Consider the following 27,165-nt stretch of genomic DNA (forward strand, 5'->3'; position numbering starts at 1 on the left):
TGTTCCAGAAACAATTTTATTACTTTACTGTTTTTGCTCATAACTTACCCATTGAAACCTGCTCTGTGGGGCTAGCTCTGATTTTACCCATACGTGAATCTCTGACAGGTTCTGTGGCTCTCCTTTAAAAAAAATCCTCTGGCCACTATTTAGCAACGTTTATTATGGAAATTTTCATATATAACCAAAATTTTTTAAAATGCTATAATGAACCCCATATAGTGAGTCTCACTGCTTTGCTAGTTATGAACCGTCTTGTCTCATCGGTTTGCATTTCGCCCAGAACACACAATGGAATACTTATTTTATAAGGTTTATTAATTTTTTTTTAGAGAGAGAGCACGAGTGGGAGGGGAAGAGGTAGAGAAAGAATCCCAAGCGGACTCCCCACTGAGCAGGGACACCCCCCGTCCACCGACGCAGCGCTCGATCCCGCGACCCCAAGATCCTGACCTGAGCCGGAGTCAAGACTGGGACACTCAACTCACTGGGTCACCCAGGCGTCCCTGTGCTGGAACCTTTTAAAACAAATCCTCTGGTTATTTTTACAAACAAAATTGTCTTAGTTGAACTCAGTCTAGTGACATAATCTAGGATCCCAAACTCCGAGACCCCATGTCAAGTGGAAGTTCCCTCTCCCACCTGAGGCTGCTGCAGGCTGGGAGCCTGTCTCCGAGGTTCGCCTTCTCCTCCCGCTCACAGCTGCCCCTGGCTCCCTCAGGGCGGGGTAAGGAAGAGAGGAGATGTTCCCGCTGGCTCTCAAAGGCTACAGGCCCAGGTCAGCTAGGAACCCCCCGTGGCCTCCTCATATCTCTCTCCCATGCAGGTCCTCAGACCGTGCCCAGGTCGGATGGGCAAGGGGTGGAGACAGGCAGGTGTCAGGTTGCTCGGGTTGGAGAGCAATGCATGCCGGGTAAACCGGACACAGCACGGCCAGCCTTCACTATGATGAAATGTTTCCAGTGGAAAGAGAATTTCGGTGGGAGGAAAGGAAGATGCGCCCTGCTTGTATGTACCAGGTGAAGTGCAGAGTTCTCATTCCCGCTTGGGGGACCTGACATCTCACTTGGGAATGTGGAAATAGCTGTCACTTCTTGCCTTGGAGTTCTGCTATGCAGTGTGGAGGTCACAAGCCACGTGTGGCTGTGGAGCCCTGGAGATGTGCCGTAAGTGCAAGCCACCCACTGGGCTTCCAACAGTAAGACCATGGCTTACTACTAGTTTTAAAATTGATTACGTGCTAAACTGATAATACTTTTACATTGCATTAAGTCAAATGTATTGTTGAAACTAATCTCACCTGTTTCTTTCATGTGGCTACTAGAAAATCTTAAATGTACAATCAAAAAATGTTCTATTGGAGGCTCCTATCATCCTTCTGCGGACAGCGTGGCCTCAGACTCACCAAAAACTGTGAGGGGAAATTGTTGCATTTTAATATCATGTTAGGAACACTCTTCCTCCCTCCCCACCAAAAACAAAAAAAAAACAGAAAACAAAAATAACAACAACAACAACAACAAACCCAAAAAACACAAAAACTGGTCCTGGAGGGGCGCCTGGGTGGCTCAGTGGGTTAAGCCTCTGCCTTGGCTCAGGTCATGATCCCAGGGTCCTGGGATCAAGCCCGGCATCAGGCTCTCTGCTCAGCAGGGAGCCTGCTTCCCCCCCTCTCTCTGCCTGCCTCTCTGCCTACTTGTGATCTCTGTCTGTCCAATAAATAAATAAAATCTTCAAATAAAAATAAATAAATAAAATAAAAACGGGTCCTGGAGCCAACAAAGGTTTGATCTGGATACGTGCCCTGTTGACCCTCTTCCGTGTTACTCATGATAAAGGGAGGCCCCGAGAGAAGGGACTGGTTTGGCGGGGGCCCCTGAGTGTCACTGAGGAGCGCACTTGCGACTTCCAACTGCTTCTGCGAAACAGTAGGCAAGAGAGAGGCCAAACTTCCAGAAACCCCTCCTGCATCAATGCCTCAGAACAAATTCTGCCAGTGTCCCGCAGTGGACTGCGGGTTGGGGGGCGAGGCCGGTCGGGGGCCAGGGGGGCCCCCTTGCACCTGTTGCCGGCTGGGTGTGCGCCCTGCAGACCGCGCAGGGCCCCGGGAGGCCTGGGCCTGAGGTCAGCAAACCGGCAGCCGGAGGCCGGAATCTGGCCCTCAGACCTGTTTGGACTGGCTCGCCACGTTTTACAGTTTTTTGAATCATTTGCCAACGTTTCAAACATTAGGAAACATCAATAAAAATATGGCTTCCACTTCTGAAGAATGAGCCCTGGCAACACGAGGCTTGCTTTCCTGCCTGGCAGCTGCCTGCCGGCGCTCCCAGCAGCTGCCCATCGGATGTGGGGATGTGGCCCCGAACCCGCAGCCCTGCCGCCGCCGCCCACCCCCTCCCCGCGGGGCCTTGGGCGGCCGGCGCTCACCTTGACCCGCGGTTCTTCTTGGAGCAGGGGTAGGAGGAAGGGGAAATGGATTCCATACCTTGCTCCATCGAGGCAAAAAAATCAAATCTAAGCCAAGAGGGCTTCGTGTTCCAGCAAAAAGATCTTTTCTCCCTGGCTGCGCCCCCACTTAGCTCCCTCCTCACCGTGGACACCCGAGTGTGCCACCCCTGGCTAACTTCTTTCTGCTGCATCCCAGGATGAAAGGGAAGGTGGCCGTTTAGTCGTTTGCCCTAAGAAAACTGAGGCCCCTTGAGGTGGCCGTCCACTGGATGCTGGGAGCTGGCTGGGGAGTGGGGGCCCCGAGGGCCAGGGTGTCTGAGATCTGGGGCTTCTCTCTAACGCTCCAGGGCCAGGTCACCAGCATTGGTCGGTCGTTTGTTGGTTCTTCTGCCCCAGGGACAGATAATGTATCTCAGAGTGGGAGCAAAATTCGATACGGTCAGTCTCCTCCACGGCCCCCTCTTGGCTTTTCCCAAGAGCCACATCCAGGCACAGGGAGGAGGAGGACAGGAATTCAGCCAGGCTGAGGGCAGTCACCACTGGTGAGATGCTCAGCTTGGCGCTTCTGCTACTTTCCCGACCATCTGGCCGTCCTCTGTCCCTGGTGGCACCCCACCTCACCGCCCTGGAGCCCAGCCCTGTCTCCAGGATGCGGGGCCGGCCACACCCAGACACCTGCGGCTTCCAGAAGAGAGGAAGCAGGGTCCCTGACAAGGCCTGCCATGGGAGGTCAGCAGCCTGACCGGCACCAGGCAGCCTCCGGAGCCAGGGCCCCTCGCGGCGGCCTCACTGTCATGGTGACATGCGTCCAGCAGGGTCACGCTCTCTGCCGCTGCCTATTCCCATCCAGTCCTCAAAACTGACGAATCAGTGTGGAAGCCGACACTTGTGCAATTGCCTGGAATGGGGAGCCGTGCTTGCTGGGTAGATGGCAGAGGATGTTATGTCCTTCATGTCACTAGAAAATGAGCGGAGACAAAGCTCTGGAGTCGAAGGAGGTGGCACAAACTTTGACCGACCAGGTGAGCTCTCAATGCAGAATCCTGGAGCGCCTGCCCCCGCTGCTAATCACAACATTCACACTTCTGTTTGCTCCTTTGTTTTTCCCTTTTGTTTGTTTAGGGGGAAAGTACCATGCATGATAGGATTGAGTGGTGGTGGTGGGGGGGGGAACAAGCAGAAACCATGGTTTAGAAGGCTACTTTTATGGTAGAATGAGGCAGGGAAAGAATCTCATTCAGGCTTGCTTGGATTTACATCAAGAAAATACGGAAGGAATACAGAAGAAGCTGGCTAAAATAGTTGCTGGCGGACAAGGGAGAAGAATATATCTTGGAGTATACGTTTAAAAATAAAATAAAATGTCAACTAAATAAAAATACCACAAACAACTCACAAATAGTTTAAAAAGCAGAGCCGGAACTCCCACCCTTAATCCTACTCCTGTAAAATCATACTCATTTTGGTTATTCTCTTTCTGTTCTCATCCATATGCTTTTATATTTTTTTAAAGATTTTTATTTATTTTGTGTGTGTGAGAGAGAGAGAATGAGAGAGGGAGAGAGAGCATGAGAAGGGGGAGGGTCAGAGGGAGAAGCAGACTCCCTGCCGAGCAGGGAGCCCCATGCGGGACTCGATCCCAGGACTCCAGGATCATGACCTGAGCCGAAGGCAGTTGCTTAACCTACTGAGCCACCCAGGCGCCCCATGCTTTTATATTTTATGTGTGCCTACAACCACGGCGCACAGAAAAGTGTCCCCTGATCATTTCGCTGAATATTGGAAGCGTTTCGCAGGTTGCCAGTAAGAATTCATTTTGGCTGGATACATAAAATTCCATCAGCCTTCTTGTTTCTAAAGACCCTTGGTCTTTATTTCTTCCTTTCTGAAGCTAACGGGGTTGATTCGCTTTGAAGCTCATCACTCAGCAGAATCGTAGCCAGGTCGATGGAAGAACAAAACGAGAGTCTGTCTCCTCCTAGGACACAAGCAGAAGAACCCGGCAGGGACCCACACCTTTCCTCCAGGCCACTGGGGTTGTGACCTTACACAGCCATAGTTCCCAAGGGTTTTCATACCCTTCAGAGCTAAGATACTCTCAGATCTGTTTACTTTTCATTCTAAAATGGTTATAGACTCGAGGCACCTGGGGGGCTCAGTGGGTTAAAGCCTCTGCCTTCGGCTCAGGTCATGATCCCAGGGTCCTGGGATCGAGCCCCGCATCAGGCACTCTGCTCAGTGAGGACCCTGCTTCCCAGATCTCTGCCTGCTGCTCTGTCTACTTGTGATCTCTCTCTCTGTGTCAAATAAATAAATAAAATAAAATAAACTTTAAAGTGATTATAGACTCACAGGAAGTTGCAAAAATAGGAGAGAGAGCCGGGTACTCTTCACCCAGCTCCCCCCAGTGGTTACATCTTAGATAAGTACAGCACAGTGTCAAGGACAAGAAAATGACTTTGATACAATGTGTGTTGTGTTGAGCCATTATCGCTGCAGATTCCCATAAGCAGCACCCCAGGCAAGATATGGAACTATTCCAGAACGAGAAAGGTTTCCCTCGTGCGGCCCCTTCTGCCCAAGCCGTCCCTAATCCCTGGCAACCAGGGACCTCTTCTCAATCTCTCTGATTTTGTCATTTCAAGAATGTATAAATGAGGGGCGCCTGGATGGCTCTGTTGATTAAGCGTCTGCCTTCAGTTCAGATCACAATTCCAGGGTCCTGGGATCAAGACCCACATCGGGCTCCCTGCTCAGCGGGCAGCCTGCTTCTCCTTCTCCCTCTGCCCCTGCTTCTGTGCTCTCTCTCTCTCTCTCTCTCTCAAATAAATACAATCTCTTTTTAAAAGAATGTATAAATGAATCATATAGTATGTGACCATTTGAGATTGGCTTTTGGGGGGCTACTACAAAATAAACTTATGAATATTCATGTACAGATTTTCAGGTGGACAGAAACTTCCATTTCTCTGGCATAAATATATCATTGCCAGGTCGTACATCGGCTTAGTGTTTTAAGAAACCGCTGGGCCATTTTCAGAGTGTCTTCGCCATTTCATGTCCACAATGCACGAGAGGCCCAGTTTCCCGGCACCCTCTCCAGCATTTAGTGTTAAATGTATCACACAAGTGGGCCAGCCAGAGCCTCTCCAGGCCGTTAGCGGACAATGCGGACAACCTCATTCCTCACCGTGAGGCGTATTCGGTTTTGTTTTTTCTGTATTTCTGATGTTTTATAATCTGGGGCCTCACTGACCCTGGCAAGACTGCCCCTCACAGGGCTAGCTGGTTCCTAGAAACAGCAAATGATTCTCCGGCGAGCAAGCCTTCCATATGCAGACTAACCGTCCACAGCCCACACCCTCAAACCCCTCATTGCTGGGCTTGCTCTCTGCCTTAATTACCCCAGGGCCCTCTGAAATTATTCAAAATAGCCAATCCGAAACCTGCTCAGCCTGCTTACCTAACTCATCCATTCCCACGAAAACCATAAGGCTCCTGCCCTGGTTTTCTTCCTGCCCCTCTCGGCTTCCTGACCTGCATGGCCCTGCTTGACATGGTGAGCCATCTCTAGGGAAACGACCTCCAGGGAGATCCCTTCTCTAGGGAAGCGAGTAGCCAACGATCTTTTCAGTGGCAATTGTTTCCAGATTGGTGGGCCTCACCTTACCTGAATAATAAACCCACATTTTAAAACAGGAAGACAACATAGGCTTGTAGTTGCTAGTGGCTGCCCTTACCGCCGACGAAGAGAGCTTACCTGGGGACCAAGCCCACCTGAGGAAGCACAAAGGAGCGTGTCGTTTCTGGTTCCAGGTCCACCTGCCCCTGGAAAGCACCCCAGACTTGCTAGTGACATGTGTTAAGTCGCCTTTGTGTGGCTGCTGGCTTCAACACTTCGGGGTTGGGTGGTCTGTGCCTGGCACCCTGACCAAGGCACAGACAGACCATGGTGCTTCCCCACCCCTCCCCCGGGTGCTGCATTATGGCAAGACCCAGATTCCCGGGAGCGTGGTCCTGACTTGGCGGCAATCTGGCGGAGAAAGGAGCTGGTAGGGGCTGGGCTCAAGGCCCAGGAGCTCGCGGGGAGAGCAGCTTTCTGGGCTGTTGTTCCCTCACCTGTGGGAGAAACGACTAGGCTGGAGGTCCCCATGGGTCCTCCCCGCTCGTGGTCGCTAGTTCTCTAAGTTTTCACTTCGAAGGAAAAATAATACTGTTGACCCTTGAGGAACGCAAGTTTGAACTGTGCGGGCCCACGTGTGCACAGGGTGGTAGTATTGTTGCTGCTGTGTTTTTAATAAATACAGTAGTGTAAATGTATTTTTCTCTTATGATTTTTTAAAGATTTTTTTAAAATTTATTTGACAGAGAGGTAGAGAGCACAAGCAGGCAGAGCAGCAGGCAGAGGAAGAGGGAGAAGCAGGGTCACCGAAGAAGCAGGGAGCCCGATTCGGGGCTGGATCCCAGGACCCTGGGATCATGACCTGAGCCAAAGGCAGATGCTTAACGGACCCAGCCACCCAGGCGCCCCTCTCTTATGATTTTCTTAATAACATTTTCTTTTCTCTAGCTGCGTTTCTCGTCAGAATACAGTATATAGACCATAGAACATACAAACCACGTGTTCCTTGACAGTTTATGTGATCACTAAGGCTTCAGCTCAACAGCAGGCTATTAGTAGTTAAGTCTGGGGGGAGTCAGAAGTCACACTCAGATTTTCAGCGGTGCAGTGGTTGAGGGGGCATAGGTCCACGCCCCCAATCAGCCCCCCCCACACCCCCGATTGTCCAAGGATCACCTGTACCAGCCGCCCCTTACCGAGCGCTCACTGCAAGCCAGTCACCAAGCTGAGTGAGTCAGATACGTGAATTCACTGAATCCTTTCACAGCCCTGTGAGGGGTGTGATTATCCCCATTCTACAGATGAGGAACCAAGGCTCAGAAGAATGAAGGCCAGGACAGTTAGTGGAAGAGCTAGGATCAGCCCCGAGCAGGGGACTTGGGAGTTATTGCTGGTGACCACCGCGGAGCCCTGGGCCTCGCTCTCTGAGGCTCCTTCCAAAGGAAACGCTCCTCCCTCTGACCTCACCTGAGGCATCCTTTTTCTCCGTCGTTTCTCTCCCAGACCTAATCACCTGCAACTGATCCTCAGCTTCCAAGGGGGTCACATCCTGATAAATCCACTGTGCATTGAAAATCCTGTGAGTTGAAAATGTTTTTCCTGTAGCAAACCTATGGAACACCATAGATTAGCCTTCTGGAAACTTGCTCAGAACACGTAGGTGAGCCTGCACTTGGGCAAAAGGGTCTCACACAAAGCCTATTTTTTTTTTAAAGATTTTATTTATTTATTTGACAGAGATCACAAGTAGGCAGATTGGCAGGCAGAGAGAGAGAAGGAAGCAGGCTCCCTGCAGAGCAGAAAGCCCATGTGGGGTTCAATCGCAGGACCCTGGAATCATGACCTGAGCTGAAGGCACAGGCTTTAACCCACTGAGCCACCCAGGCACCCCCAAAGCCTATTTTATAAAGAATTGGTTATATCATAACCAATTGAGTGCTGTGCAGAGTGTAAGCCTGATGATTCACAAACCTGTGTTTTTTTTTGTTTTTTTTTTTAATTTTTTTATTTTTTATAAACATATATTTTTATCCCCAGGGGTACAGGTCTGTGAATCACCAGGTTTACACACTTCACAGCACTCACCAAAGCACATACCCTCCCCAATGTCCATACCTGTGTTCTTTTTTAAATTTTATTATTAAAAATAATTTTTTTAAAAAAGAATTGGTTATCTCATGCAGTGAAAGTGAAGAACAGAATGGCCTGTGGGTGCAGATGGTGGTCAGTGTGTTGGTCGTTGACCCCCGTGACCCCTGGCTGACGGGGAGCCCCAGCCACTCCACCCAGCACTGTGGGAGAGGGTCCTCCCACCAGGAAGCCTCCAAGCCTCTTTGCCTTGGAGCTGGCAATCGGTGGGGTCTGGGCAATCGGTGGGCTCTTCTGTAATAACCTTGAAGGTTCCTGCACGCTGGCTGATGGGAGTACATCATTCTGAAGGAGGCTTGCACCCTAAAGCTGTTTGCCTACCCTAATGGGCCATGGGAGGGCTCAGGGACCTGGGGCCGCCCGTGGAGGCAGTAGGCACTGACACAGGCAACCCCCCGGGGCACCGGGGGCCGCTCCTCACCCCTGCCCGTCCCCTCCCTTCTCGCCCCCCACCCTCGGTGCGCTGGAAGACTTCTGATGAGCTCATTCCTCCTGGGGCCTCTGAGGGAGGTCCTGGGGGAATCCAAGCCTCCCCGCCTGGAAGGAAGTGACTGCAGGGCCGCCCTGGCCTGGGCGGGGCAGACTTGAGACCCGGGCTTGTGCCATGCCCTCTTCTCTCTGGTGATAGAATTTCTCACCCGTTCGCGGCTTCCGACCACCGCGCATCAGCTCCTTCTGGTCCATCTCTGCCCAGCATCGCCGCCGCCCCACGGCGCACACACCACAAATGCCCGCCTGTCGGGGGCCTCCAAACGGACAGTCACTCGAGGAGGATCCCTTCCAGCATGGTGTCTACGGGTCAAGCTGCCTCTTGCCCACACCCGGAGGCCTTCCATCACCAGGGTGAGAAATCCCGTCCAGGGCGGACCTTCTAGGACTTTGCCAAGGCGGCGGCACTGCGCGCCCTGTCCACCAGGGGGCGATTGAGGAGAAAAATTCTCCGGCTGTTCCGAGAAGCTTCCCCCAAGCTCTAGGGCAATTTTTTCTAAAGCTCTTCTTTCAGCTCAGTGTATACAAAACAAACAAACAAACAAACAAAAAACACACAGCATTTTCCCAGTCTCACCCTTACACCTTGCCACTTACTCACCATGAAACTGCCTTCTAGTTCAGTAAAATAACTTCTGGCTAACGCAGTGGGGGATGGGGCTCTTCCCTCCGGATCCACAGGTCAGTGAACTCCTTGCCCGTGGGGTCTTTAGAGGACTTTCCTTCAAAACTGTTGGACTTTCAGGAAACTGAGTCACAGAGAGGCTTAAGATCTCTGTACCTCGCTCCCCCTCCTCTGTACAACGGCGATCATATTCCCTTACAAAGTCTTGAGGAGGACTGAGTCATTACAGGTAATGTGCGTGCAACAGTGCGTGGCATGCAGTAAGTGCTTACTAAACGTCAGCCGTTGTTCTGCCGCCCGGGCCTGGCTGTGCAATTTCCTCGCCGGCCTTCAGCTCCCTATGCTCAGGGCGGCTGCCCCGTGAGCCACAGGGGCTCCTCGGAGAGCTGACGCCCGTGGGGGTAATGACGGCCCTTCGGGGGCTCTGAACCCAAGCCACTAGCTTGGACAGGAGGCTTCTGAGCCCTGGGGAGCCCCGCGGGGCCCCAGGAAGAGAAGGGGCCCGGGAAGCCTGCAGGCCTCCAAGCTGGACGGTCCCAGCGAGCGGGCGTCTGTCCTGAACAGAGCTCACTCCGCCAGCGCCAGGTCGTCGGCAAGTAAGGACCTGGCCTACTTCTTCTGCAGGACCCCGGCTCTTGGGGACACAAACGACCGCTGTCACACAGTGTTTCCCAGGAGTCCTTGCAGCATCGGATTGAACATCCTTGATCTGCAGGAATCTAGGCGTCGGGAACCTCGGAGTCAGTGGGGTTCCCCGGCCGCAGGGGCCGCAGGTGGGCCCGGCACGTGTGTCCGCAGGCGGCGGCCCCGTTCACTCTGCGCAGGCCTCCGCCATCGGGCTTTGGGGCCACGGCGAGCGACTCAAGATGAGCCGAGGGTCATCTTTGCAGGACCAGGTCTAACTCGGGAGGTGCTGGGGAAGGAGGGAAGGCGGAGCCTCGAAGGGCCGACGCTCCCGCGGCCTTCGCGGGGCAAGAGCGGCACCTGCTGGTCCGCGCGGGAAGCGGAAAGCTCGAGAGGCGCCTCCCGCCGCCCCTGCCTGTTGCCTGGTGGGCCCCGAGCTCCTTCCCTCCGCTCCCCGCCGCAGCCGGCTCTGGCCGCGCTCCTCCACCCCCTGCCAGTTCGCCCCCGGCCGCTCTCCCCGGTTCCTCCGCCCCTCCTGGGGACAAGCCGGCGCCAGGGTCTGACTCCAGTCTCCCCCCAGCCAGGATACCTGTCCCCGGACTACCTGTTGTTCTCCACCGCGAACACCGCTCCTGCCGGCCCCTTCGCCTGGCAGATCTGGGGAATTTAGAGCCGGCGCTGAAGATGAGTCCCCCAACCAGGGGACCGAGGGGTCCTGTGCTTCATGCTGTCACCTGAAATCCGGCTGCCGGTGTCCAAATCTCGGAGCATCAGCCCTGCAGGTGTCAGATCAGGGGGTCCCAGGACATGCCCCACATGGCAGGGGCTGCAGAGGGCAGGGGAGGAGGGCACTAGTGCCCAGATGGGGAGCTCAAAGCAGCCCCCCTGCAGTGGACACATTGATATGCTAGTCAGGCCTGTACATCTAAAAGGTCATCCCGCAAACATACTGGTTTTCCATTAAGAGTCTTCTGGTGAGGGGTGCCTGGATGGCTTAGTGGGTTAAAGCCTCTGCCTTTGGCGCATCGGGCTCTCTGCTCAGCGGGGAGCCTGCTTCCTCCTCTCTCTCTGCCTGCCTCTCTGCCTACTTGTGATCTCTGTCAAATAAATAAATAAAATCTTTAAAAAAAAAAAAAGTCTTCTGGTAGCCGTGGTGACTGAATTGTACTGGCCCCTTCCTATGCACCCGCATATTGTTACCTATGTTTACATACATTTTTCTCATTTTATCCTCACGTCAAGCCTCAGATGTTAACTACGTCTGTCAGTGTTGTCCAGGTAAAGAAAGTGAAACTTTAAAAAGTTCCAGAAGCTGCTGAAGGTGTAATAATGAGTAACCTCAGGTCTGACCCATGCCAAGACCCTGCGCTAGGACAGACGGGCTCCAGGTGGCTGCCAGCTACTGCTTTATGGAAGCCACGCAGAGATTCCTGCACTGTTTTCACTCTCAGGACACTGTGCACATCACTCCCCGTCCTTCCTGAGCACCCCTTTCTGTGGGACCTCTGGGTACCGTGGAAGGGTACCGTGGAAGGGTCCCAGAGGACCCCAGGAAGTGATCAGTCAAGTCCCGCTGCTCGAACCTTGTCCTGGGTGACTTCACAGAGCCATTAGCATCCCGCTCCACGTGCCCCACGTCTTTGCAGACTGAGCCTCCGGTTCTCGGTGGGTTCCCTTCGGTACCCTGTGACAGGGGCTGCCAGCATCTCACCCCGCAGAGACATACACGGCCTGAAGCCCCCAGCACAGAGCCTGGCTCAGGGAGCAAAGGTGATGTGTTTAAAGAATGAACAATGTGGGACGCCTGGGTGGCTCAGTTGGTTGGGCAGCTGCCTTCGGCTCGGGTCATGGTCCCAGGGTCCTGGGATCGAGTCCCACATCAGGCTCCTTGCTCAGCAGGGAGCCTGCTTCTCCCTCTGCCTCTGCCTGCCTCTCTGTCTGCCTGTGCTTGCTCCCCTCCCCCCAGTAAATAAATAAAATCTTTAAAAAAAAAAAAAAAAAAAAAAAAAAAAAGAATGAACAATGAATGCAGTACTAATTTCCTACAGCAGCCATAACAAAGCACCACAGCAAGTGGCTTAAAGCAACATAAACTTACTTTCTCACAGTTCTAGACCACAAGTGAGCACCAGAAACTTACTCTTTCACAGAACTGCAGAATCAAGGTATGGGCACAGCCACACTCCTTCTGAAACCCGCAGGGGTGAACACTTCCTTGACTTTTCCGGCCTCTGGGGGTGGCTGATGATGGCATTCCTTGGCTCCCAGATCAGTCTCGGGGCTGGGTCTCCGTCCTCCTGTGGCCCTCTCCCCACATGTCAGTTTGTCTCTGTTCTATCAATAAGGATACCGGGCCTGCCGGGTTAGGGCCCGCCCCCGTGTCCTTGTCTTAACTCAATTACATCTGCAAAGACCCTATTTCCAGAGTAAGGTCACAATCCCAGATACCAGGAGTCAGGACTTCAACATGTTGTTTTTGTTTTTGTTTTTTTGTTTTGTTTGTTTTTGTTTTTGATTTTGTTTGTTTGTTTGTTTGCGGGAGGGTCACAATTCAACCCATAACAAGTGGCACTTGGCTGAGTTAAAACTGCAGCTCCAGAGGCGTGGTCTGTCCCAGCCGGCTAAAGGCCGGCAGCACTTATGGGGGGGTGGGGGGAACCTAACTTGCACACTGCACAGATGTACTTGTTTCCCCTGTGAGTCCTGTCCCCTCTTATTAGCTCACGAGGGATACTTTGTGGTCTTGGCGATGCCAGTTTCTCTTTCTCTTTCAATGTTAGGTGTTAATGTGAAATATTAACTTGGAATAAAGCCTCTCCCCCTGGGCAGTGGCAAAAATCATTCTAGCGTCACCCTGAGTCCAGCTGAGCAGGCAACCTCACCGAAGTTTGACCTCCTCTGCCTTGTCTAGTCCAGACCCGACGGCGTTCCTGCTCCTGCTCGTGCGCGCACACGCTCTCGGGGGTCCCCCCTGCACTCTGCTGTTCGTCCTTCCAGGAAAAGCCCACAGGCTGCCACATCCGTGCCTCTGCCGTGTCATTCCTGGATGATCACCCTTCCTGTGCCCAGCTCTTCCTGTTGAAATTCTTCCCAATCTTCAAGGCCAAGTTCAAAGCCGACCTCCTCCAGGAAGTTTTCCCAGATCCTCCAGCTTCCTTCACAGGAGACTGGTGACCCTGGCTGACCTCCACTTAAGGCAGGGACTACACTGATGAGGCCTGAAGCAAAGTTCTGTCTTTGCCCCACTCCCCCTACTCCTACTCAGCAGGAGAGAAGTAATGGAGAGACATCTAGTGGCCATTTCCATCTCTGGATGGCAGCGACTGAGGTTGCTGGAGATACTCACGTGGGAAAGAGAAGACATCTGGGAAGTCATGTGCCCCCGGCTTCCTTTAATGGATAACCCTATCAGACTATGAGCTCCTGGTAGAAACTACACTTGGGCTTCTTTGGAGGTCCTCTACACACACACACACACACACACACACACACACGCCACCCGTGCCTCGCACAGAACAGTGCTCAGAAATAACCTCCTACCCAAAGGAAAAGACCTCTCTTTTGTACTGCTTTTGGGTGATGTGATAAGCAGAATTGTACGATGGACCCCAAGATTTCCTGCACTCCAGGTGCACCTTCCCTGAACTGAATAATCCATTCACGCCTGTGAGTAGGTGACATTATACGGCACAGCTGACCTTAAAATAGGGCGATTATCTGGGTGGGCCTGTCCGAAGCATATAAGCACTTTAAAAGTGATTTTCTTCAGCTGGTGATGGAAGAGGAAATCCAAGAGCGCCATGTGTGAGAGGTTTGCCCCGAGGGAGGCCCTCCATGGCTGATGTGGCCACCTGGCAGACCTGAGCGCCGCCCCTAGGTCCCCTAGGAGCAGTCCCCAACCAACCCCTAGCAAGAGCACGGGGACCTCGGTCCTCCAACCCTAGGGAAATGAATTCTGCAAAAACAGCTCGAGGAAGCTTTGATGCAGACCTTTCGGAGCCTCTGGTGAGGACGACACACTGATGTCAGCCTCATGAAAACCAGTGAAAATGTGCCAGACTCGCTAACCCTGGAAACTGGGAGTATACAGATGGGGCTTAATTGTTACATTTTCTCTGTATGTGGTGATTTGTCACACAGCAGGAGACAACTAATCCAGGTGGTCAACCCTCTAATGACTGCATACACCTTTCCCTGCAAATGGAAAAAGAAAAGCAGTGAGGGGTAATTTGTCTCAGGAGGCACTCAAACACATTTCAAAGGCAGGAGAACTTTCCTGGTCTTGGCTCAAGGATACAGATAGATCAGATCAATGGAATGCAATAATGGGCCCAGAACGAAACATGCATATATCAAAGTTTTGTTCATCATAAAGGAGGCATACCAAGAAATAAATCAGCGACCAAGTGGTTTAATAAACAGTGTTGAATTGATTAGGTATCCCTTTGGAAAAAATGAAAGTTTGGTCTCTAAACCTCACATTATATATAAAATCAGGACTGAATTAAATGACTGAGATAACCACACAACCTGCAAAATACTGTGATGTTACAAGACAGAAGAAAGAATATTTGTATAATCTTTGAGTGGGGGAGCCTTCCTAAGCAAAACGTAGAACACAAAAGCTTCTAAAGGAAATTCCTGAGAGATCTGGCTCCATCAATTCAAAATTTCTATTGAACACTGCAGCCAAAAACAAAACTAAAAGGAAGGATCTGCCTGGAAGAATTCATTTACATATATAACCGGCAAAGGATAAATATCCAGATCCGGAATACATAAAAGTCTGTACTGATAAATTTTAAAATTCCGAACAACTAGATTAGGAACAAGCCATTCACCAAAAATAAAGCGGACCATAAACACAAAAAAGCTTCTTTTCTTACCAGTAATCAGGGAAATGCAAAGTAAAACCACAGCAAGACATCACTCTTAATCCAATGTTATTGGCACAATTTCTAAGTTAATAATGTCCATTGTCAGTGAATAGTGTGAACAGTAATTATTGTAGCATTTTCATAATATTTGGAAACAAGGCAGTTATCCATAATAGAACAGTGGCTAGATAAATTGTGGAATATTCACATTGTGGAATGCTGCAGGTTTTCCCTGTAAAATCTCAGGCAAGCCTCTATGAATGAACGTGAGAAGATCTCCTGCACATATCATTAGGTGAGAAAAGGAAGTTACAGAAAAAATACTGACATATTTTATCAATTGACTCCAAGACACACATCTTAACACATTTCAACACCTCTGAAAATCAGAAGTACATTACAATGAATGGCTTCTTTTAAATGTCATTGGCTTGGTGCCAGTCAGGATATAGCTATGTTGCCTGAGCATGGGTGAACCCTGAAGATTCTATTTTTTTTTTTTAAGATTTTATTTATTTATTTGACAGAGAGAGATCACAAGCAGGCAGAGAGGCAGGCGGGGGCGGAGGGGAAGTAGACTCCCTGGTGAGCAGAGAGCCCAATGTGGGGCTCGATCCCAGGACCCTGAGATCATGACCTGAGCTGAAGGCAAAGCCCTAACCCACTGAACCACCCAGACGCCCCAACCCCGAAGATTTTAGTTAACAAACCCATTAAAGGACCATCTGATGAAGGAACGTGAGTCCTACCACCTAACAGCTTTCTGTTAATTCCTGGGAAATCAAGAAAGTGTTAAAATCGACAACTGCAACCCTGGAAAAACTCCCTGAGACAGTAGCAAAGTCATCTTTTAAGAAAGGCTGCCACAAGGCTCTGGACACAGTGTGTGAAAAGGGGTCCGAAGAGATGCAAAAAAGCCAGATTCTGAACATTCAGAAATTGTAGCAAATACCTGAACCAACTTGTGTTTCTGTTTAATGTATGGACTTGAGAAATAATACAAAAAAGAACCACTTTGTGTAAGTCAGTCTAAACTCTTCCAATAAATGTCAAATAAAAATGGTAAGTGAAAAGAAAGCATATGTCATAGTTTACCTGGCATTATAGTCTCTTCTTGGTAGTATGTATGTAAGTTATTATTGATGGCATCTTGGAGCTAATAAAATGCTGTAATATAGATCTGCTGGTGTGAGCAGAAAATAAACTATATGTGTGTATAAATATACAATGGGAAAAGATTAGAAGATAGAAGGCTATAAAACATTGGTAAAGGGTTTGTTAGCTTTAGGGGGAAAAATGAAGTAGGAGGTGAACAGTAAAGAAATTTCTGTTACTATGCTCTATGTGTGTTGGGAATTTTTACAATAAAATAGAGCACTAGCCCTACAAGAAGTAAAATATATTATTATGGGGCACCTGGGTGGCTCAGTCATTAAGCATCTGCCTTTGGCTCAGGCCATGATCCCAAGGTCCTGGGATCAAGCCCCATATGAGGCTGCCTGCTTGGTGGGAAGGCTCCCTCTCCCACTCCCCCTGCTTATGGTCCCTCTCTCGCTGTGTCTCTGTCCATCAATTAAATAACTAAAATCTTTAAACAATAAAATAAAATATATGATTACGTATTCAGAGATTGAAAATATGTCATTGTGTATTACTATACGAATATGACTATATATTAAATCACATGTATTAAATTACAAATCTATAAGGAATTTAAATAGTATAGTAATAATACAGGAATAGGCAAACCCATGAAACTGACTAGAAAACGCAGAAATAGTTCCCAGTAGGTGGGAACATAGAAGTGTGACCCCACTTATTGGCTTAGGTGCCAAGGTCCTGCTGCAGTAAGACTCGCAGAGTATGACGAAAGCCAGGAGGTGCTGGTCGGGCCGAGAATTCCAGTCCTCTCCCCCTTTTGGCCTCTGTCCTCCTATGAAGCCCCCAGGACTCCTGGGTTCCTAGCCCACAGCATGGGATTTGGCTTCTTGGGCTGGGTCCTGTGATCTGGAGGGAGGCAGCCCTGCTTGGGTAAAAAGCTGTTTTTGGAGGGGATGTTCTGAGTTTAGCAATGAAGACTGAGTTTCCTGCTCCAGCCAGGAGTACAGGAGTTGAAATGGAAATCTTGCCCCGCCCTAGATTTTTTGGTTGTTTTTGTCGAGGAGATCGCTGCTCACAGACCTAAACTCCACATGTTACTTCTCTTCCTGACATGTCCTTTCAGTTCACACACATTCATCTTCACCCACAATGTAATAAAATCTTTAAAGTGCTAAAAAAAAAAAAAAAAAAAAAAAAAAAACACCTGTAGGTCTAGAATTCTTTATCCAGTGGAATTTTCAAAAACGATGCCAAAACTTTCTCAAACAAAAACTGAGAAAAAGTACTGCCAGCAGACCAGCACTGTAAGAAATGTTAAGGAAATTCTTGAAGCATAAAAAAAATATGCCAACTGGAATCTCAGATCTACACAAAAGAACAAAAGTCACCAGAAATAGTACGCAGAGATTAAAATGAAGGATTTTCTTTTCGCTTTTTAAATTTCTGAGAAGATAACTGATGGTTTCATTACAAATGCTACAGTAATGACATTTTTTCCATTTTTTTGTTACAGTAAGGACTTAAAATTGTATTTGTTTGTTTGTTTATAGCATGAGCAGGGGGAGGGGCAGAGGGAGACAGAGTGAGAGTTTTTCCATCAGACTCCACACTGGGACCCACATGGGGCTTGAGCCTGAGATCACGACCTGAGCCACCCAGGAGACCCCGAAGTTTTTTGTGGTTTGTCTTTTTTTTTTTTTAATTTTACCGTCATAAGAACACTGGACATTGAGATCTACCTTCTGAACAAATGTTTTAAGTGGACAACATAGTATTAAGCATCAGATGAGGGGCAGTTAAAAGGGTATCTAAGAAGTGGAAAGGGAGATGGAGCAGTGGGTTCTGAAGACCGTGTGCTGCTTGTGAGAGCTTTGCAGATTCCAGAAAATGACCCACCGCGCAGGACCACTCTTGACTTTGCTCAGGAGTAACGGCAGGCAGCGGCTGCTAGGGGCACACTCACCACAGAGCTCTTGAGGGCCCAAAGCCCCAAACCCTGGAGTTGGACAGTCAGCAATGACTTTCTTAAGTTAAACTTTTAATTTTGAAACAATTATAGTCATTTGCAGAGAGATACAGAGAAATCCCCCCCACGAACAGCTTGCTAAGCCATGTAGCCCAGTACCACACCGGGACATTGACATTGACGGTCTGGATACACATCTCCATCACTACCAAGATCCCTCTGTTACCCTCTTACCTTCACACCCACTGACCTCCCAGCCTATCCCCTCCTCAGCCCCTGGCAAACACTGTATGTTTTATATGTTGCTGAATTCTATTTGCTAAAATTTTGTCAAGGACTTCTTTGCAGGTATATTCAAGGGAGATATTTTTTGCATTGTCTTTGGCTTTTTATCAGGAGAATGCTAGCTTCATACAGTGAATTAGGAAGTGTTCCCTTCACTTCTCTTTTCTGGAAAAGACTGTGTAGTTAGTGTAATTATTATAATTCTTTGTCAGAATCTCCAGAGAAACCATCTGAGACTGGAAATTTCATTTTTGGGATTTTTTAAAATTTATTATTTATTTAAGTAATCGCTACACCCACCATTGGGTTCGAACTTAAAATCCTGAGATCAAGAGTCCTGCTCTTCCCACTGAGCCAGCCAGGTGCCCCTCTTTTGGGGAATTTTATAATTATGAATTTAATTTCCTTAAAAGCTATAGAGCTATTCAAATGATTTATTTCATAATGGGTGAACTGCTAAAGTATGTTTTTCAACAAATTGTTGAAAATTAGATGTTAAAATCATGGAAGTTGACAAATGTGCATAACGTTGTTTCATCGTTCCCTTATTATCCTTTTAATGTCTCCAGAGTCTGGAAGTGATATCCTGTACCTCACACTGGTAATCTGTATCTTCTCTTTGGTCAGTCTTGCTGGAGGTTTGTTGATTTTACTTAACTTTCCAAAGAACCAGCTCTTTGTTTCATTGATATTCTTTATTGTTTTTGTTTCAATTATATGGGTTTCTGCTCTTTATTTCCTTCCTTCTGCTTACTTGCTTATTTGGGTTTTTTCTAGGTGTCTGAAGTTGAAGCTTGGATTTGAGATTTTTCCTCTTCTCTAGTATTTGCAGTTAGTGTCATAAATTTCCCTTTCACTCTTAAATTAGCTGTTGTTGTTTTGTTCTTTTAATTTCCCTTGATGCTTTTTGACCCATGGATTATTTATTTATTTATTTATTTTTTTTTAAGATGTTGTTTGTTGTTTCTATGTGTTTGGGGATTTTCTTGTTCTCTATTATTCATTCCCAGTTTGATTCCATTGTGGTCAGAGAATATCTGTTAGGACTTCAATTTTTAAAATCTGTTGAGCTTTGGGTCTATCCAGGATATAATTTATCTTGGAATATAGTATGTTTACACTTGAAAAGCATATGCATTTTGGTGTTGTTGTTGGATGGTTTCTGTATCTTTGATGATTTTACATCTAATTGTTCTATTAATTGTTTAAGATGTTGAAGTTGCCAACTACAACTGAGGATGTTCATTTCTCTAGTTCTATCACTTTTTGCGTCACACATTTTACAGCTCTGTGATTTGGTGTACACACAGTAAGGATCACTCTATCTTAATGGATTGTCCTTTTTATCATTAAATAATGTTCCTATTTTTTGTTATTGTTTTTGCTCTGAAATCTAGTATGAACATAGCCACTACTGCTTTTAATTTTTACCTGATATGTATCTTCCCTACTTTTTCTTTCAGCTTGCCTATATTACTAGATTATTACTCGTTTAGGATAGAAAAGGGTGAGGGGGAAGATTACGGCGATTTATCCCAGTGAGATGATAGGGGTAGGAAGGATTGAAGGGGCTTTGATGAGGCAGGACATGGGATAAAGCATAAGGAATTAGGGGTCACGAGTAAAGGGCAGAGACGAATACATACAACTGCCCTTTATTCTTAAGTGCTTCATAAAGAAATGTTTTTATTTCCCCAAAGAATGCCAAGCTACCACCGCTTTCAAGTTCTAACCTAAAATAAAATACTATAAAACTTCAGGTCAGGTGGGAACATAATAATAAACTAACAAACATCTCTAGAACTCATGTCAGCAAGATCAGAAAGAAAATATTGATTTCATCATGCAATTGATAGGCCATTGCCATAGAGTCACCTTACTTGAACTCATTCCCACCTATCTTGACTCCCAATTCAGAGAACAGGGAGCTAGTAAGCTAATAGCTTTCCTTAATTCTTAGATGGGCAAGGCAGGGTCTCTAATTTTCGAAGTCTGTCTCTCCTTAAGCATCTTGGGCCTCATAATCCCTTAGCATCTACCTCTTCAACTACTATTTCTCCACCCTGTCCTTTTAGAAATGAGTAAAGAAAGGGTACTATTCTTCCATGGTCATATCTGACATGATGTATTCTCCATTTTCCATTTCAGTGGTCACAAAGCAGTGAAGGAAACTGTTGTCCTCAAGTTTGAGAATTCTCTAAGTGATTAGAAACTCTTTCCAGATTTAAGACATCCACAAGCTTAAGAAAAAGAATGAGCCCATAATGATTTAATTGGCTTTCTTTTTTAATCAAAAACATACTTTGTTACAGAGTTCTCAAGAAAGGTTCAACTATTTTTTAGCCACAGACTTCAACCAGACAAAAGTATACAGAAAGCCACAAAGGAACTACCGGAGCTTTAGCTGACCAGTTTTCCCAAAAGCAGAAGCTAAGTGTGGCTCTTCTCTGGGTTTTGGCATAGCTGCATTACTCTGATTTCAGGAGAGGAGACAGAGTTGGGAAATACCACCACCAAATCAGTCCCCAACCTCCAGTCACTTCATCCAAATGGTTCTGCAGCCCACCAGGTTTGCATCATCTACAAGCATTCATGCTGTTCCCTTAAGTCACATGTCCAAGGCATTGGCCAGAAGAACCCCATACTTGGAGAAGTTTCTCAGGTACCTGTTTAGCCTTTTAACCAATCCAAGCCCATGAGTCCTTCTATGAATGACAAGCAGCCATCGCAATAGCAGTTGGTTTCATTCCTTCCTCTCCAGCTAGCACAGAGCTGGCCTCTACCAGGACTCCCCAACCCCCCACCCTTGACCCACTCCCAAGGAAGGCTCTCAAGGTCCTTGAAAAGCCAAGTTCATTAATTATACTTATCGAAGAATAAGGTGAAAAAGTACTCTGAAAGGAACACTCCACCCAAAAGTCTTCTAAACAAAATGCACCTAAAAAGAGCCAAGAATAAAGTAAATGATCATCCACTGGTATTATTTTCTTCTATCATATGAACCATCTTAACTGATGCTATCCAGAGGAATTTCCCTGTTTTGAACTTAAAAGAGATAAGGAACCAAAGACCAGAGATAAGAAACCAATGACCTCTAGTATCATCAGGCATTTATAATAAGTTTTCAATTCATTTTAGTCGGAAAAAAAAAAGTTACCAGCACATAGCACTTAAAAGGATGGTGTCACACACATACCAACCCAAAAAGTGGAATGCCATGACTCAGAAAAAAAAAAAAAAGCCTTAAGTTTAAACCTTTAATAGAGATGACGGGAAAATAAAATGAAGGTTTTTTCCCCTCCTCAGCTTTTTTTTTTTTTTTTAGTTTTTATTGCAGCCCCCCAAGGTGGTGCTAGGCCTTTGGTTAAATTTAAGTCTCAAGAACATATTATGTAACTTCTTGTCCACTGGAGAATAATAATAAAATATTACGCCTAATCTCATTTGAATAATGTGGAAATAAGGAAAAAGCCCCCTCAAACAGCAGAGCAAAAAGGAAGGAAGAAATCAAAGCCTGCTGCAAGGTAGGCAAGGTCACTTAAATTTCAGAGCTGGAAGGACACATCTAATCCAACTCCCTCATTTTACAGATGAGGCAACTGAGGCCCAGAGAAGGTAAATGACCTGCCCAAGGTCACACATCAGATTAGTGGCAGAGTGCGAGCCAGAGTGTACCTGGTGCCAGCCCAGAGCCACTAGTTTTAGCTTGAACAAGAACACGGGCTCTGAGATCTACTGTGAAAACTATCCACATCAATAGAGAGAAATGATTGTCTTCACCTCAGTTCTTCCTACAAGGGTGGGGGGAGGGAAGAAGGAGAGAGGAAGAAAGGAAGGAAAGAAACAAGGAAGGAAGGAGTATGGTTCATTCATTCATTCAAGTCTGATGTTAAAATCCCTGCAAACATCAGCGATTACTTTTAGCTATTCCTTAGGACAGGATATCAGACCCTCAATTTTCATAAAGGCACCTATAGGTCAAAAATATCTGGAGAGGAGGAAAGCCAGAAGATAGGGCTCAAAAGGGAACACCCAAACAAACAGAAACAACCCTCTCATTTCCCAAGTTTATTTTTTGTTGTCCGTTTTTTGGCTGGTATTCTCTAGGCAATGGTACTGCTCTGACTACTGATGCTAATGTAGTGAGTCTTGTGACTCCAGTTTTTGTATGAGCAGGACTGAAGTGGAAGCAACAAAACCTTTCAAAATCTTTCACAGGGTGGAAATATGAACAGGACCCGTGTCTCCCTACCGCGGCTACCTGGAAGTCAGCAAAGAATGAGGAAACAGTCTAAGCGGTCAAACCAATGAGACACCGAAGCACTGAAGAAGGCCTTTTCGGTACTTTACAGGAAAGTTTCTTAAGACCCATCCCAGTTTTCCTAGTGTTTTAAAGGTGGTTCTAGTGGGTCTAGTTATTTCGTTTTCTTGCCCAAGCAGCTGGTAAAACGAATCCGAAAGGAAAGAAGAAAGTCTTAAGGGGAGGTACACATGAAGTGGTCGGAAGAGAATGCTGGAGGGTATGTGCATAAAAAAAAAGTAAACATTCAAAAACCAGAGCAGTCTATGACCATTTAGTTTATCAAGGCAAAACCTCAGCAGCCTTGGACATCTACAAAGACAAAAGAAACATGCCTAGTATGTTCTTTGACATACATATTAAATAACTCCACCCCCCTCAAAATGGCTAAAATAAAAAAAGGTTTACTGCTTAAATAAGGCAAGTTTGGATAATGCAGAAAATGCCATTCCACAGTAACAGCAGATAAACAAGATAAACAACCCAGTAGCATTGGGACAGACGCTAGGGACAAGACCAAGCTGAGGTTGCTTCTATGAATGTGCCCACTAACCTTATATATCCTTCCTGAAAGCTCTTAGGAGAAATTACCTAGTTGTCAGAAAAAAAAAAGAAAAGGAAAAAGGTTTACACAAAAGATTCTCAGAGCCTATCTTCTATAAACTTTCCAAAGAAGAATTTAGGCTACTATTTACAGATAGCTATCTGCGACAAGATGAGGTCTGCCTTTAGAAAGAAAAAGAAAAAAAAAAAGGCATTTCCTTCCCTCTAACTCCTTCTCAGAGTTACTGTAAAGATCAAGTGAAATAGTATAAGAAAAAGCTTTGAAAACTGAAAAAAATAAAATAAAATAAAAAAGAAAGCATTTCCTCATGTTGTTATTATCTGCTAGTCTTAGCTCCATCTACTAAAAAGTTGGTAGATGATTTTACAGGTAATTGCTTTCATGTACTCAGTTACCTCAGTAACTAAAATTCATCAGCCTAATCTGTTATCGTTAAATAAAATGCCAGTAAAATGAGTTAATAATGAAAGGAGCCAACCATAGAAAACTATCAACAAAAAGGAGGATTCTGCCCTACTCAGAATAAAACTGCTTCTTCCAAACAACTCTAAAAAAGATCTGAATTAATCTAATTTTGCATAACAGCTAGTAACTATTAACCAGTTACCATCAAACCAGGAATAGAAATATTTCACCTCCACAGATGCATAAGGAGCACCAAGGGAAAATGTAAAATTTCCCTCTCCAGATGGGCAGAGTCAAAAAGATAACTGCAATAAACTTTTAAAGTAAAATGTCTATCATCTGGAAGAGCATTTTATTTTGCCTTCAAAATTTCCATTACAAATATCCCCCTTAACACCATGCCCTTCCCCACAAAAATGCATTTTTAACTTTGAAATACAACACAGCTAATATGTCTTCAGTTTACCTGGATAATTAGAGTATGGTAATCCTTAAGCTAACCACCCAGCCTGTAAATCTACGATGATTACAGGAAGACTCATGATAAGAGACCTATTTAGTGAGTAGGTCGACACAAATGAGCCATGCTTCTAGAAAAACAAGGTTATATGGCAGTGATTTACTATCATTATCTTTGTATACCAGGGGTAGCATACTATAAAAAATGAGACAGCTTATATCCCATAAAACAATCTACTCCCTGGAAAATAAAGGCAACACCATTAAGGATTCCCTTTGATAATGTACTGAAAGGCACTGGACCAAAATGGAATGGCCTCATACTGGATTATAAAGGTACTTGATTCAACTCTCACTCAGCTTTCAATGAAATTCAACATATTGAGATACGAAACAGCTAGAGAAAACCTACCCAGAACCATATCCTTATAATAATCAGATTCTGAGAACTGAGGAAACTATCCTACCCTAAAGTAGCTGTAAAATTTTAAACCTAGTGAATCTTGAGTCTTACTCATCAAAGATGATTAGCTCTAAGAAATGGAAATACTGTTTGACAACTAAGTTCTCAGAAATAACTGATCATTAACATACTAGTTGTGTTCTCAAAAGCAGGTGACTGAATCTAGGTACAAATATAAAGCAATTAATAACTAGAAGTACTCCTACATACGTAGTAACATTATGGCTCTTAGCAGAAAGAAACCAAGACAGGTGGCTTGGCTTCAAAGATAGACTTCTAAGCGAATATTTTCCACATACTTTCCCCAGATGACTAAACATGAAAACCTTCCCTAAAGGAGAAAAGGAGGTGTTGGATGATATCATAGCACGCTAATGATCCTAATCAAATAATGTGAATTTTAAAAATCTCTCCCTTCACTCCTATTCTTCATCCACAGTAAAATAGACCTAAAGTCAGCAATTTCTAGAGAATGAAGATATCTTTTTTTAAAAAATCTGCCAATAAAACTTGAATCACCAAACATTTATAGATTAAAATTAGGTCTTTAACAAAAGTTTTCTGTAGTACTGAAGAGCTCAAATGAGCCAGCAGAGAAATTATTTTAAAACAAAAGACACGTAGCTCGGAACAAGATCTATGTTTACATCACAGCAATAAGCAAACTCAGTGGCTTCCAGAATGGTCTTACAAAGAAGACCTTCTGAGCAAGGACATAGGCGACTTACCCACTCAAGTCGACAGATGGATGACTATTATGCATAGTGCTTATCAAATCTCAAATTTGTCACACACCTTAAGAATCATTACATTTAAGAAGGCCCACCAAGCAATAAGTAAAAGGATCTCAAAGATAACCCTTGGTTTTATTTCACACTGTTTATCCTGTAGACAACCTATTTATCTTGTAGACAATCAGGCTTATTTTGCTACAGTAAAATAAAAGCTTAAAAAAAAAAAAAACCCAACCAACCTATACTTGATACATAATGTCCATGGGGAAGTCCTGGCAGAGTGTGAGGGAAACCAAAGCTGCCGGATAGTACTGGCTGCTGCCTGTCATTTAGAAGGTGTTCTGCTTCTGAGGTTGAACTCAAAAGTGCAAAAGAAAACAAAACTTTAAAAATCAAACCTAGAATTCAACTTTGTATGTTGAGATTCGGTTTTATTTATGCTACTAGCTAAGTAAAAAGCATACATATTGTGTCTGTGGTACAGTCAATACATTTGCAACTTTTCTACGTAAATTCTCTATACAAAGTCACTGCCAATTGATATGATCATTGATGGCAAAGGGCTTAGAATAACCAAAAGGTATAAAAAGTTTGCAGTCTTGCCCCAAGATACAAAAACTGAATTTTAAACAATGTCATAACATACATGATTTAAACAGTATACGAAAAAAAAGTCACACATCAAATCAAGTACAAAAATATCCAAACTACCTATTATGAACTGTAATGTTTCCATTATTCTGCACAGTATTTAACATAGAATTTAGCAGTTTCCAAAATACTCACTTTTAGTTTAAGCATTGCCACCTTTGCAGAACAGTGAGATATTAGGTGGAGTGACACTGCTTTTAGTGTTTTTAAAAATACAAAACCTTTCCTTATGAATTCATGAAGGAAAGAAATTCCTCTTCTAGGCTACTTAGTGACCAACCTTATGCCTAGAAATAGAGAAGAATACATCTACTGTATAACAGGGCAAGAGTATTTCTTGATAAATAGTTATCCAACAGGGATAACAAATGTTAATTTTAAATGGTATTTCTTTGTGGGGTAATTGAAGGAATTCTCAATATACACAGATTAGTGTTTTGCCTTGGCAAAAATAAAACTGAAGTTGCAAGACCATCTGAATTGAAATCATCTTCACTAGTTTAACTTGCAAAAAAATATTCTGGATAAAAGGTTATAATACATTACTATCTTATTTTTTAAACACAGAGTGAAGTTGCTCTTGGTAAAATTAACTCACCCACATGGCACAATATTTGGAGTAAAGTATGTTCAACAACAACAACTCGCACACAAAATAACATAGGTGAATTAACTTTGAGAACTTCTCTCCTTTAAAATCAGCAATATTGAATTTATTCTGTAGAATAACACATGTATCAATGTTCTGCATATAAAAGACTCTAAGACATTTTAAAGGGCTAAATTTTCCAGCACTGGAATGATTCCTTCATACATAACTGGTGAGGATTTAATAAGAATGTGTTTTTCCTGATCTTCAAGCTCTGAGCCATGCCTGAAAAGTTCTAAATAGAAAAAAAAATTGTTTTAATCCAGTTTCTGTCTGCTAGGAGCAAGGCAGCAAACACACTTTTCAACCCTTTATGAAAAGATAAAGCAGAACAAAAGTGAAATATATCTTCGGATTATAAACAGGATTGCATCTTATAGTCCATCATCCTGACAACGTTAAGGGCCCCGACAGTGAAAGACCTCAGTCTAAAGGCTGTGGGTCGGCAATAGGCATGGTGTGAAGCACTTCATCTAAGAGCTGGAGGGCCCGGTGTAAGTGAATCTCAATCCAGCAAGGCGTTTCTTTGATGCTTTGTCTTGGGTAATCCGGTCCCCAGCCTTTCACAAAACTCATCCTGAGTATGCACAAGCGACGCAGGTCATCAACGCCAATGCCGGCAGCCGCTGACAAACCTAACGGAGAAGATTTGGAAGACGTCAGAGGGACAGGCTGGTATCTTCCATCCTCCCTACACCTTATTAATAAAGTGACCAACCAGCTTTACTTCATGCTCCCCAGCATATAACTTCTC

At 45.6% G+C, this 27,165-nt stretch overlaps 1 protein-coding gene across 3 annotated transcripts in view; it reads right to left on the bottom strand.

Moving 5' to 3' along the window:
• Positions 1–20,453: 20,453 nt before the first annotated feature.
• The window catches only part of SMAD4 (SMAD family member 4), a 57,086-nt gene continuing 50,374 nt past the window's right edge, over positions 20,454–27,165 (bottom strand). For 2 of the 3 annotated variants that reach the window (XM_082698207.1, XM_082698208.1), the window contains one exon: positions 20,454–27,046. In XM_082698207.1, coding sequence (XP_082554333.1) covers positions 26,835–27,046 — 212 coding nt within the window. In that variant the 3' untranslated portion in view covers positions 20,454–26,834. The remainder of the gene's footprint in view (positions 27,047–27,165) is intronic. The other variant, XR_014302539.1, reaches the window with a different exon arrangement.

The sequence above is a fragment of the Mustela nivalis genome (genome assembly GCF_964662115.1).
Source record: "Mustela nivalis genome assembly, chromosome: 14".
Taxonomy (NCBI): Eukaryota; Metazoa; Chordata; class Mammalia; order Carnivora; family Mustelidae; genus Mustela; species Mustela nivalis.